The following is a 13391-nucleotide window of genomic DNA, read 5'->3' as shown; positions in this document are numbered from 1 at the left end:
TTTATATTCAATTATTCAGTATTTTATCATGGTCAGGGTGGCAGAATAACAAAAACATCATTATACTGTAGGGCTCAATGTGCATATATTTGCACACACTTTTAAACATAATATAATCTTATTTCATTCTTTCAGTTTTTAATCTTTAAGCAAGATTCTTAAACCTCCCTGCTCTGTAACTTGCCCTGCTGTCACAACCAGGGAAGGAAGGAGACAGACCCGTACACAGGATAGCTTCAAAGGAATGTGGTTTAATAAATAATAAAGACAAAGACAGTAAAAAAGGACACGAACTAAAACAATACAGATGATGACACTTAACAATGACTACACGTAACTAATGAATCCGCGTTGCCGATGGCTCACATTTATACACAAGACAATGATGACACAATGAGGAGCAGGTGTGGTGATAGGGAGGAGCAGACGAAGGCGGGGCAGACACGTGACAAGGAACAACAACAAACACACATGGCCGAAAGTCCGGGCTGATCCCTGACACCTGCACTCTGACCCCAGATTAGCATTTTTTATTGCCACATTTCTCAAACACAAGATACTCACGGACATTAGGTGCAATAGTCGACCTAAATCAGTTTCAGTTAAAATAAAACAAATGAAACAAATAAGAAAATATTTTATTTGATATGAATAAGAATAAGCTGGTTGTCAGATCTTTAAAACCAGGTGCTAGATTTGAATAAATCTGTAGTCCCGTGGATTCTGGGCAAAATATTTATTAGCCTTAATATATTTCAGATCTATCTGCATAAGAGAGTGAAATAAAAATAAGGCCCACCTGGCCTAGTGAGGACTGAGTTTTTGAGCCCTCATGACCCAACTGCCTGGGACAATCACCAATAAGATACCCCATTATCATCACAATTACCACTCACTGTCAACAGAGGGCAAGTTCTGGTTATTCACCTCCTTCTTCTGTTTGTATTTGCTTCTGATTCATGAATTAAAATAAAAAAATCTTGCCCAGTGAGAAAGTTTTAAGATTTGTTTTTCAGTTTCTGCCATGCCTGTGTTTTGACCCTGCAATATGACTTTTGGATTATACAGGTCTGGTATATTCACTTATAACATTGGTCTTTTGCATTATGAGTTTGGTGTCAGTTCATTATGTCAGTTCACATGTATCATTATGCTTCTACTGAGCCTAAAATTAATTCAATTTATTTGTAGAGCGCTTGTACAATTCATATTGTTTCAATGTAGCTTTACAGAAGTAGATATTTTATAGAAGTATACATATTTTTATAGATTATAATAAAAAAAAGATTAATTAAAGATTAAACTATAACATATGATATTGTGTGCTAGATTCTACATCACATTTTCAAGTAAAGATGCTTAGAATTAAAAGTAAAAGTCTTCAAATGGTGACAAAATAAATCATAATCCATCATTCTTGGTTAAAAAGGAATGAAGGTATGATGGTTATCATGATCATGTGGATGAGAGTCTTATGTTTTTGATTAAATATTAGTTATTTAGTTGTAAATGCTTTTGTGACGGAGACACATTAACAATTACACATCACTTGTTTTCCAGTTTATTGGAAGCACAACTTTAAGTTTAAATCTATAAAGTTAACATTTTTTGGAAATTCAAATGGTTCACAAGTTGTGCAAAAGTAAACAAAAGCAAGTAAAGGGTCACCATCGAATTATTCTTCGAGTGTTCATTGGGAGCTCAGTCGGCACGGGCTGATCACGGTGGCCAGCTCCTCCACATGCTCTCACTCCAGACTGAACAGTTCATGCCTCCTGATAGGATCTGACAAGCAGCCACATGAGCAGAACTGTGATCAGCACAATCATGAAGTTCAGAAAGAGCTCCTGTGTGCTTCGGTCCATCTCTCTCAGATGAGGGTGTCACAGTTAGAAGGGGCAGGGACACTTCTAAAAGAGTAAGTAGGGAGATATAGGTTTTTGGGGTTTTTTTCACTCAAACTGAACATGAAGAAAGCATAAGATATAAGTAAAAGATATTATCTTATGCTAAGATTAAAGTGAAAATTTTTTTATAATTTCCAAAGGTATTTTTTAACCACACTGACATTTAAGCCCCTTAATCATCCTTGTTTTAAATTCTCTTCCCTCATCTGTCCAACTGTTTCACACTGACAGCTCTCTGGCCTCAATTCACACTTATATAAAGCAGACAAACACAAATACATACCTGAACAATACTGCTGTTATAAAAATAGTACTTGTTAAGACCATGTAACGATAAGCAGTAAAATATTCTTATATAGTTTGACATTTATAAATATACATAGTGAACATTTTTATTGTATATTTAAATAATGTTAAAGTGTGAATTCTAAAACACCAAACTTCTCAGTTAATTTCACCGTAATTGCTGATTGATGTGCTTTAAAATCAAATAACATGTAAATAATAATATGGGTTTAAGGGTTTATAAACGAGTACTTGGGAGTGGATTCAAACTTTTAAATCTGATTCTTTAAAACTTTTGTGTTTTGAATGCACATTTCTGCAGGCCAAATAATCACAAAAAACACAAAATTTAGTAATCATGCATATTAAGCACAGACAGGATTGTGTATGTGCTTAAAACTTGCTACTGAATGAGACATGAAAATCCATTAGCAAGGTGACGCACCTGAACAGGTTTTCCTGCTGAAAAGGCTTCTCAGTTCAATGTGTGGTTAAGAGACAGAAATCTTCTTCTCAATTCTTTGGTTCTATCATCTCTTATCTTGTGCAGATCTCTGTGACGCACTGCAAAACTTCTCTCCCTAAAAGTACTCTGATGATGAAGCACCTCCCAGTTCCTTATGTCACTGAGAAATTATCAAAGACCACTGCCAAGAAGAATTAAATATGGTGTGTTTGTGTGTGTGTGTGTGTGTGTGTGTGTGTGTGTGTGTGTGTGTGTGTGTGTGTGCGTGCGTGTGTGTGTGTGAGACCGAATGTTTGCGTGTTATATTTAGACAGATGATTGATGATATCTACTGATGAATTCTACTGCTGATATCCATGTTTTTCTAAAAAAAAAAAAAATTATGGCAGTGGCAGAATTATGTCATCTTATTATGAGCCTGCATTAAAAACACAGTGGCGTTTACCATGGAATTTGGTGAAACAGCAACATAAACCCTATAAAATAATGAATACAGGCACAGAGCCACAAGATTGTACATTGTACACAAATATACACAAAAATATACATTCATATCTACTTAAACAGAATAAATGGATTTTGTCAAAATTAATATTCAATATTCCATTATGGATTTTTTTTTTTATCACAAATGCTTTCTTATCATCTTTGATATTTATCAAATTATAAAAATTGTTTAATATTAGTGATAACCTGTGGTAGTGGTAGAAATGCATCAGGCTAAATTTTACCTGTGGTAGAAATGCATCAGGCTAAATCTTTATCATCTCCCATTTCTCTGTTCTATATTTAACAGTTCTATTTGTTGTGTCATGTCTGATCTCAAAGAAACATTTGCCTTCACGGTAGATCTTATGTTTACAGCATGATTCACTGGGCTTTGATTTTAAATAAAATATTAACCATAATTTAGCTTTCAAAAACCTTTCTGATGGGAAGCAACACCAGGACATTTTATCAGATTACTAAGATTTTTTTTGCAATAAAGTCACTAAAAACAGAATATATCTACAGGAGAAAAAATACTTCTGTACAAATGTAGAAATGATCAGTCCAGAATTTATCATCATAAAAGCTGGCAGTTCTCATGGTATGAAGCGTAAACTGCAGTCTTTAGAATGTTCCAGAATGATCCAGTCTGGCAGCTTTGCTAACAGCTGTTCACATCAATGACCCAGATAAAGACTGAAAATAGACTTTACACGATTCCTCACTGTCAAATTCTAAACAGAGCTCAAGCAAATGTGCATCAGTTTTATGTTTACATGTTTACTCTGTCTTGTACTTGGGTTGTTTCTGATGTCTCACTGTTCACGGCTATCATTGATGTTTTCCGATTGGAGCTTAAAGATGACAATCTTCATATTTCCCTATATGGACATGAAAGTGTGTCACTGTGCATGCTGTTTCCATCTCTAAAGTAAGTGTAGGACAGTGAAGAAGATTAAACACACACACGCACACACACACACACGCTCTGCCCTAGTAACAGATCTCATCACGTCCTCACTGTAATCTCACGTACACAGTCTGGCACACAGCTGCAGAAGTGGTATACAGTTCCTGCAACATTAGACAGCAACAGAAAAGTTTACATGCAAGAAAATCTTGAGACTCAGGAAAAGAAACACAGTATAAAATCCCACATATAATGCACTCCAGTTACAGTTGTGTTTAAATTTAATGTGACCTTAGTAAAAGACATAGTGCAGGTGGTTTCTTTATTAAGTCCCAAACAACCAGAGCAATAACAAGATTTGCTATGAAACTAAATGCCATCAAACAACACCACAAATGAGATGTGTGAAAAGACCTTGTGATGTGCTAGGGCTATTGAGTAATGTAGCCAAAACTAGCAATGATGTGACAACAAATAGCAAAGCACTTCAAGCTTGTTTCATCTCAGACCTTATACATGCAAGGTTCATGCAGTTTGTGTAAAAAGCTTAAAAATGACTTAATACAACCAAAGCTTTTATACCCATTAGTTTGTTTATTAAGTCCAAATCAAAGAGAAAATATCAGGATGACAACATTTATCATGTGTGCCAAAAATAAATCACAAATCTCTCCCAGGAAGAATGATCTAAGCAATATAAATAATATATAAATATCCTTTAAAGCAATTTGTGTGGTCCAGAAAGAAATTACATTACACAATTTTCACAGTACATTGAAGAGCAACAAATCTGATCTAGTTTCACACAGGAAGTGTCAGAATTTTAAAACATGAAAGATATTTTTGTTTATCACCATAACTAACCATTCATAACATTTCATACATGTGGCCTAGTGCAAAATGTTTTTAATTCTATCTGTTGATGTGTCAGGAGAGGGGATGAGGAGATGAGAGGGCTATAAGAAGAACAAAGTCAGGTCACATGCCAGGAAATATCTTTGAAATGTTTCGATGCCTGATGTCAACACACTCACAGCTCTATATGTGACCTCCATTTTGACACACACACACACACACACACACACACACACACACACACAAAATACAGTTACACCGCTAAAGTGAAATTCACCATAGTTTATATCTATTTCAAATCTTTATAACTCATTGAATAACTGATTTAGTATTTAAATCTATCAACATGTACTTTGTGGTGGAAAAACGTTTCTGTAACCTGTAGATGCAGAGATTCATCTTATGATCCACATTATAAATTTGTTCTTAACCAGTTCCCACCTAACATTCAATTCTTCCTTATTATACAACATCTACCAACCTAAAGGAAATATGAGACACATGTAAAGGAAACATGCGTGACTGGGACACATAAAGCTGGCCACATCTATTCAAATTGCTGCTCCTGCTGCATCATGGGGTGATGTGAAAGTACTATATTTAAAGTACTCACGCTCAGAAGAAAGTACTATACAATGTGACCTCACAGATGCCTGTGAATTCTAGTGTCACTGGGATTGACAGCTGGAGACAGCGTTTGCCCCTCCCACTCAGAGAGCATGGGCAATTATCCTCTGTATATTTTATACCAAAGGTCAGTTCACCATTTGTTAATTATTTGGTTGCAAATAATAATAATGGGAAAACATAAAGGACATTAAATATATTTATGATCAAAAATACCATTTTTTGATTATTGTTTTTATTGTTGAAGACTTTTCTATGTCTCTCTGTGAAATACATTTTCCTGGGATTATTGCTCCTTATTGTTCTCGTTTATTACTTTATTTGTGCAATATTTTTGATAAACATCAAAAGTAGTATATAATATAATAGTAAATAGCTTAAAAATGCTGCAGTATGAAAACCAAGTAAAAAGTAACACTTAAAATAAAGAAAATGCCTTTGATGCAGGTCAATGGATGATTTTATGACTGCACTAAACTGGTGATAATGATTTCACAGGATGTCCAAAGGCATAACAGCAATTAACAAGCAGCACACAAACAGCATGGTGTTGTTTGATGGCATAACACCTGCATCCTGTGTTAAAGAACATCCTGAAGTGTTCTTTTTTATATAGAAATATCCTTGGTTAGGGTCATGAGTGTAGAAAAAAAATCTGCTTTGTTATATCTGCCATGTCATTACATTATTTCCCTCATATTATACAACCTCTTTCTGAGTACGTGTTTTATTATCTTTCTGATTTATTATGACAATCTCACAATCGATTCGGAACAATAATAATAAATTAATTACTATGAATTACACTATGATCACGTGAAATGCGTGATCCTTCTTTAAGTGTGCAAATTACAAATCGGACACTTTCGTGGACAGGACATGGGGTGCCAATACTTGAACAATAGATGAACTACAGTCGGTAATTAAACACCTAATTCAAATGAATGGTCCACAAACACCGGTTATGACGTGGTCTGAAGCAATTGGACAGCCAGCCCAGACGTGAAACATGAAAAGAAGGATCCGTAAAAGACAAGAAGAAAGCCTTAAGGTTACAAATGGACAAACGGTTCTTGCTTTTCCTCGCGTGCGCACTGTTGCATGAAATTAATGCCGGTAAAACACAGGATGTTCAATTAGACGAACTGACGGCAGACGTGGTTTCCGACTTTGTAATGTCAGTGGAGTTCAGCAGCGCGCGCTCTGTGTGCAGGCCCGTACCGAGTGACATGACTCTGCCGTGGAATTGGGTAGGCGCACATGCGGCTTCCCACGCTGCTTGGCCATGAGAGCGCGCGTGAAACGGTGCAACAATCTGGCGCGTGGCTGCCTCTGGTCAATAAACGGTGTCACCAAGACACCACCCGGTTCCTGTGCTCGCCCCCGCGTGCCTGTCGGACATGCCCGTGCGCCCGTGCAGGAACCTATGCGAGAACAAGCGCAACGCGTGTGCGCCTGTCATGAACGCTTTTGGTTTTCCGTGGCCGGACGCGTTTAACTGTAGCCGCTTCCCTGAATTTAATTCCACACTGTGCGTTCCTGGAAGTGAGGACTCCAGGCGCAGCCAACTGGAGGTTCTTGACGTCATTCAAGTTTTTATTTTTTTGTAAAGATCTCATTTTTAAATAGTTAAGACAATCTGCTTTTATAGAATATCTTATTGAACAAAATGTTCATGCTAATCATAATAACTAACGCATGATGTGGTTCAGTTCCTACTTTATTGTTTACAGGGCTCTCAAGTTTTGAGAGTGTGACAAACGTGACACCCCCCCCCCTCCCCCCCACAAAAAAAACAATAATCGGGAATAAGGATCACTGACCGCAATTTAACCAAATATTCGTTTCATTTCCATTTATTAATTTGTATGTGTGTATGCGCGCGCGCGCGCGCGCGCGCGCGCGAGAGAGAGAGAGAGTGAGAGAGAGAGAGAGAGAGAGAGAGATTATGACTGGTGTTGTTTATTGTAAGTGTTTGTTGACTTTTTGTACTCCTTTATCATTTGTAATTTTGGCTCCCATTTAAAACAGTTCGGCTCATGCCCAGACATTTTTAGTGTCATGATTGAGGACAATGTTTCGTCCAGAGACAAGCTGTTTCGTGTTGAGGTTTTGTTCAAACCGACCAAAAATCAAAAAATCAAAAGTTAAAAAATGCCCTCTCTAATGATTTTTTTTTTTTTATTGGTTGTTGCGTTAAATTTTACCCATAGGCATATACAATAGTGCTATTTTCTGATTGGCTATTGTGAGAAGTTGTTTAAGAACTCCAGGGGAGATGCGTTTGATTCCTGCCCGGTTCCATAGAGTCAGCTTTGCGGACAGATACATTTTGGGCGCTGCGGCATATTAAATATATGATAAATAGTCAAAAAAAATTTCTGCGTGAGGAATAAGATGTGTGGCGAGACAGCGTGAGAAAAGACTGAAATGCGTGACTGTCACTCTCAATGCGTGACACTTGACAGCCCTGACTTTATGTACGGTTTTTTTATGATAGAGCGGTTAGATGACTCAAAATTACGACAGACAGCAGATGGGAATTGGATGTTTGTGTAAAAGTAAGTTAACTGTCTGGAAACTGTATAAAACGGTTCAACAGTTGCTCCATGAACCAGTTCGGTTTTGTTGATTCGCATTATAGTATAATTTTGGAATCAAACCCTGAGACTCTTAAAGCGTCTTCGGCAGAATAATTTTTTATGACATTGTTCAAGGCTGATTACCAATCACCAGCTTTAATGTGATCACTTCAGTGATGTTATTTCTCAGATGGTCACAAACACACATGAAATTCTGGGTAACCAGGTGTATTTCTCTCCGGTAAGGTGAGAAAGGTAAGGCGTTGTGTGATGCCTGCAGCCCAGAATCCGAGGTAGAAAAGGAGATTGAGGAAAACTTCTGCAGAAGTCAGTTTGGTGAGTGTTTAAGATCTGTGTGCATTCAGCATTAAGGTGTTGTTACCAGTCGTCTCTTTTAGGACTTGAAATTTAAACATCTTTTTAAACCATGTAACAACCAAGACCAGCACCTCATCAAAAAAGTTTTAGATATTGTCTGATTACTTAGTACTATAACTCTGTGTAAGCATGCAATGAGTGGTTGAGGACCTTCAGTCACCTAATTATTATTAGTGTATGTATGTTTTATGTTGATCACTTTTATGTATTTAGATCTGTTTAAATGTGATTTATTTAAAAAAAATACTTATTTAAAATGTAAGTAGCATCAATTCTACTGTTTTCACTTTTTTGTTCCTCCCAATAAGCATTCAGACTTCAGATTGGTTCCTCGTCGCTGGAGGGCGGGGACCTACGGTTAGAACCTCAGGGGCGGAGTCGGGTCTTGCGTTGGGAAGGTGGAGAGGAGGAGCAACAGGTGGCAATGCAGCAGAGCGCCCTCTGGCTGACAAACGCCGCTAACTGTTCATGTTAGGCGCTGGAGGGCCGGAGTCTTGGTCCACTACTGGCAGTGGGAAACATGGAGGGTGGACGCATTGTTCTCTCCCGACTTGTGAAATGGCCTCACCACGAGAAAGAGCTAAAAAGGTTTATAAGGAAATTGAGCAAGAAGCCATGCTGAAATTCCTACAAATAATTGTAGAATTTTTTCTAGTGGTGTGTCACTTGCTGCCCTAAATTTAGTCCTTTTCACTATTTAAAAAAAAAAAAACTAAATATTCGGTTAGTATAATGGTTAGAATTATATATAATTGCAATTATATATGGTTAGAATTATATATAATTGTAATTAGTCTAATCTGAACTAGCTTCCTGGTGCTTGGGTTTACTTACAAAACATAATAATTTGCCTGACACTAGCTTGCTTGTTTGGAAACAGCTAGAGACTAAACTCCAGTAGTTACTGCTGGAGAGCTAATATCAGCTTTGCTAACTACACAGCAGTGTTGACTTAACACATGTGCACTGCAGGATTTTTGGCTGCTTACTGATAATAGCTGTAAATGTATTAGTTATACTTTTACCATTACTCTATTTTTTAGGAAATATTTAATCATAGATTATACTAAAGATTTTTATTTTTTAACAATGAATCATTTTCACAATAAAAACCTCTGTGACACATTTGGGATTTTTTTTTTAGGTGATCTTTGTATTTTGTTCCAGTTCATTGTTGTATCTCCATATAGGTTGATACAATGTTGATGTAAAACTTGTTTAATGTCATGAAGAAATGTATTTAAAATAACAATCTTCCTCAACACTGATTAGGATGCAAGCTACTTCCAGGACACCTTGCAAACATTTATCTTCGCCAATCCACGTTCTGCCACTTTACTGAAAGGTGAGAGGCAACCTACATGGACTTGGGGTGAACATGGGAACAGTAACCTGAGCTCAGGGTGGAAACCTGAACTTCTGCTGATATGAAATTGGGGAGAGAAATACTCAGAACTGCATCTGATATATATAATTTTTTCCTGTCTATTCTATTCAGTGATGTGTGATGAACAATCAGACAATGAGCAAATTGTCTGTCTTCTCAGAGCTACTCAGTGTAAGAGGAGCACATGGTTATTTAATAATTTAGAGCAGGAAGCTGATAGGCTAAACTGTCACCATTCTTTTACACACACACACACACACAAAATGAAATACAGTCTCCTGATCATTTCACCTTATAGTCTTCTCATCTGAAATTCGGAGTGTGACATCATCAAGGTTAGTTGGACAGTGTGCTTTGTGTATTTCTGATTAGCAGTGTTTGAGTTTAAGAGATAGATAGATAGATAGATAGATAGATAGATAGATAGATAGATAGATAGATAGATAGATAGATAGATAGATAGATAGATAGAACTTTATTGTCATTGCATTGTACAAATAGACAGCAACGAAATGCAGTTTGGCATCTACCAGAAGTGCAAAATGTAGCAGTCGTGCAAAAGTGCAGATAAATATCTAGCATATTTACAGCAAGTGGTATATATGAAAGCATATACATTGAATAAATATAAAGGCTGTAACAGTGCAGAGATGTGTGGACATACAGGAGTACAGTGAATAAATATAAAGGTGTAAAGGATAACTGTGCATCAGTGTCAAGGCACCTTATACAAAGATTAGTTTCTATATCATTCCTCAGATATACGTTTTACTCACCATATCTCCAATAATAATATTCACCTGTCAAGTGGACAGTGTGATGGACTGACCAGAGATCAGTGTGTATTTGATAACAGTTTCTCTCTACTGAGGGAAATAATAAATAATCTGATGAAATAAAAGTATAGTGTCTTGGCCAGACAATATGGATCAGTGTAATGTCAGAGTTTTTCTGTTCAATCAGATTGATTCATTTTCATTTTTACTATTAATTTACATGTAATTAACGAAATAATTTAAAACAATGAACTTATTATTAATGAAATAATATTAAATCAATAAGTTCTCTTAAGTGCATTTAAAGGAACAGACAGAGATTTGACATTTTGCACTAGTTTTTGTGTGTGCGTGCATGCGTGTGGAGATAGTGTGCTGTGGTTTCACTAAATAATAGATAAGATTTCATGATGTCATTATATTTATGGAGGATGAGAACAGGGTGCGGGTGGCGGTGTGGTTGGTAACACACACAAAATAAAATAGCACGCTAATATGCTAAAAAGCAGCTGTGTCATATTGGGGCAGGTGTCCTAGGAGAGGACAGAGGCTGGAGAGGATGAGAACAGGGGCTGTTTTGTCCTGGGCTGTAGTGTCCCATGCCAACATGCTAACAGTGTGTTATAATAAACTCTGAGCAAACTAAGTTAATGTTACTGGACCTGCACCTGGGACAAACATTTTTTTGCAACATGTTTTGCATGTTGTACTTGTGCTATATGTGAAAGAGTGCTGAACATCTCTTTGTATTGAACTGCAGCAGTAAATTGTGGAAAGATGGTGTCTACAGCCATTGCTCTGGCCTTCGTGCCGTTGTTTCTCACGTTGATCATCCGGTACCGGTTTTACTTCGTGCTGTTCTACCGGGCTGTGCTGCTCCGCTGGGTTCAAGATTTCATGACAGGAATTAGCAGGGAGGAGAGAGTGTATGAGTACGTCCTCACACACGCCATGCCAGGAGATCCTGACAGTGTTCTTGACTCCTTCGACCTCTGGTGCAACAATGTCGAATTCATCAGCCATATAGGACCCAAAAAAGGTATCGCTCTCTCTCGCACACACACATGCACACACAGTGTAAAGTTAGACTAAACATCTTGTCATGCCTCAGGTTCGATTCTGGACCGTCTACTGAAGGAGCTCTGTCCTCTGACGGTGTTGGAACTGGGGGCTCACTGCGGCTACACCACGGTTAGAATCGCTCGCTCGCTTCCTCTCGGTGCTCGGCTTTACTCGGTAGAGATGGATGAAAGGAACGCACGTGTGGCTGAGAAGATCATCCGGCTGGCCGGGTACGACGATGACACGGTGAGAGATTCATAAAATTTAGCAGTGTTAATTCTCCTGTTAAAAAATATTCTGTAACATTTAGAGCAACCAGTGGGAAAAAAAAAACATTTTTAAAATGCATCAAATGAGCTCTGTAATAAATTCTAAAGTCTACATGAAAATGAAAGGAGTACATGGATATATAATTGTGTTAATCACACTGTAGAATTCAGGAGGAGTTTAAACATCATATTGTAGAGTTCAATATGGAATGTCTTGGGCTTAACCTATGACTCCTGACCCTTGTCCTGGTGCAGGTAGAGCTGATTGTGAGACCTTCTGATGAGGTGATTCCCCGTTTACGAGAAGAGTTTGGTATTGAGCGCCTGGATTTTGTGTTTATGGACCACTGGAAACGGTGTTACCTGCCGGATCTTCAGGCCCTGGAGGACAGCGGGTTACTGGGTGAAGGCTCAGTGGTGTTGGCTGATAACGTTTTGTTTCCCGGTGCTCCAAGCTTCCTGCGCTATGTGCGTCGCTCTGGCCTCTATGAACAACGCATGCACCGCGCAGCACTCGAGTACATCCAGGGAATCCGTGATGGCATGGCAGAACTTGTGTACCGTGGCATCAAGTAAAGGATATGTGGAATATCAACATATTTATTTTAAAATAAAAGACAGCTACAAAGAACAAACTGTTCATGGAAAACCCAAAAACAAGCAAAATAATGATTGCTCATGGAATTTAGAAAAAATTAAGTATAGTAAAAAAATTCAGAATGTCAAGAATATTCACTTTTTAACTCAATAAAAAGTAGCATTTTATTATATTTCTAAACTTTTCATTGATAGATTTAAATTTAAGTTACATTTTATGAAGCTATTTTATGTAAAAGTAAAATTTATATTCACCTCTCTCATCTTAACGTCAGCAAACTCCTAAGCCAGTTAGCTAGTAAGCCATTTAGCTAATATTGGCTTAGCTTTAATTATTCAAAAAACATCATCTACGTTATCAACGAGATTTTACAAAAATTAGTAGATAATACAGTAAAAAAAAAAATCATTTATGAAGCAAAGTTTTGTCTCTCCTTAGTGTCTGGATTTATGAAAGTTAAAGTTCCTTATAAATGGTTATAAATATGAAGAAAATTATTTTAAAAAATGTCTTCAAAAATTTCAAAAGAGAAAAATAAAATGAAGATTTGAAAGAAAAATCAGTTTACTTTCTGCCTCATTGAAATGTTTCATTCAACTCTAATTCTTTAAAAGTTTCACAAATCCATGAAAGTTAAATATATTTCTTTAAAATGATAGAATTACATTTGGGTTTAAACATTAAAAAAAACTAATGAATACTAATATATAATCAGTCATTTAAAAATGCAACAAAGAGCTAAACACAGAATCTGTTTTAGTTAAATCCACATTATTTGCTCATATGATGAAGATTCAGAT

General features: G+C 36.9%; 3 protein-coding genes across 3 annotated transcripts; 2 read left to right on the top strand and 1 right to left on the bottom strand.

The window, feature by feature from the left end:
* Positions 1-1545: 1545 nt before the first annotated feature.
* Positions 1546-2795, bottom strand: LOC132858058 (sarcolipin). The gene is made up of 2 exons (XM_060888230.1): positions 2638-2795; positions 1546-1910 (listed from the first exon to the last, which is right to left on the bottom strand). Exon 2 carries the CDS (start codon positions 1863-1865, stop codon positions 1767-1769), a length of 99 nt encoding a protein of 32 aa, XP_060744213.1. The 5' UTR covers positions 1866-1910; positions 2638-2795; the 3' UTR covers positions 1546-1766.
* Positions 2796-6596: 3801 nt separating this feature from the next.
* sfrp2l (secreted frizzled-related protein 2 like) lies at positions 6597-9161 on the top strand. Its single transcript, XM_060888700.1, is given in 5 exon segments — positions 6597-6770; positions 6772-6914; positions 6917-7122; positions 8373-8457; positions 8808-9161. Coding segments are annotated over 5 exon segments (921 nt in total). The 5' UTR covers position 6597; the 3' UTR covers positions 9122-9161.
* A 2278-nt stretch (positions 9162-11439) lies between these two features.
* On the top strand, positions 11440-12828 carry tomt (transmembrane O-methyltransferase). Its single transcript, XM_060888353.1, has 3 exons — positions 11440-11701; positions 11774-11970; positions 12249-12828. The coding sequence occupies exons 1-3, from the start codon at positions 11440-11442 to the stop codon at positions 12567-12569; spliced, it is 780 nt and encodes a 259-aa protein (XP_060744336.1). The 3' UTR covers positions 12570-12828.
* The last annotated feature ends 563 nt before the right edge of the window (positions 12829-13391 follow it).

This window comes from Tachysurus vachellii, chromosome 15, assembly GCF_030014155.1.
Source record: "Tachysurus vachellii isolate PV-2020 chromosome 15, HZAU_Pvac_v1, whole genome shotgun sequence".
In the NCBI taxonomy this organism is placed as follows: domain Eukaryota; kingdom Metazoa; phylum Chordata; class Actinopteri; order Siluriformes; family Bagridae; genus Tachysurus; species Tachysurus vachellii.
This window is presented reverse-complemented; position numbering and strand designations above follow the sequence as displayed.

What these genes read in the sequence shown, in the direction of transcription:
- LOC132858058 (XM_060888230.1), bottom strand. Translation starts at nt 1,865, where the DNA reads ATGGACCGAAGCACACAGGAGCTCTTTCTGAACTTCATGATTGTGCTG.
- tomt (XM_060888353.1), top strand. Translation starts at nt 11,440, where the DNA reads ATGGTGTCTACAGCCATTGCTCTGGCCTTCGTGCCGTTGTTTCTCACG. An exon ending in CCATATAGGACCCAAAAAAG is followed by an intron (nt 11,702 to 11,773) that starts GTATCGCTCTCT and finishes GTCATGCCTCAG; the next exon opens with GTTCGATTCTGGACCGTCTA. An exon ending in CCGGGTACGACGATGACACG is followed by an intron (nt 11,971 to 12,248) that starts GTGAGAGATTCA and finishes GTCCTGGTGCAG; the next exon opens with GTAGAGCTGATTGTGAGACC.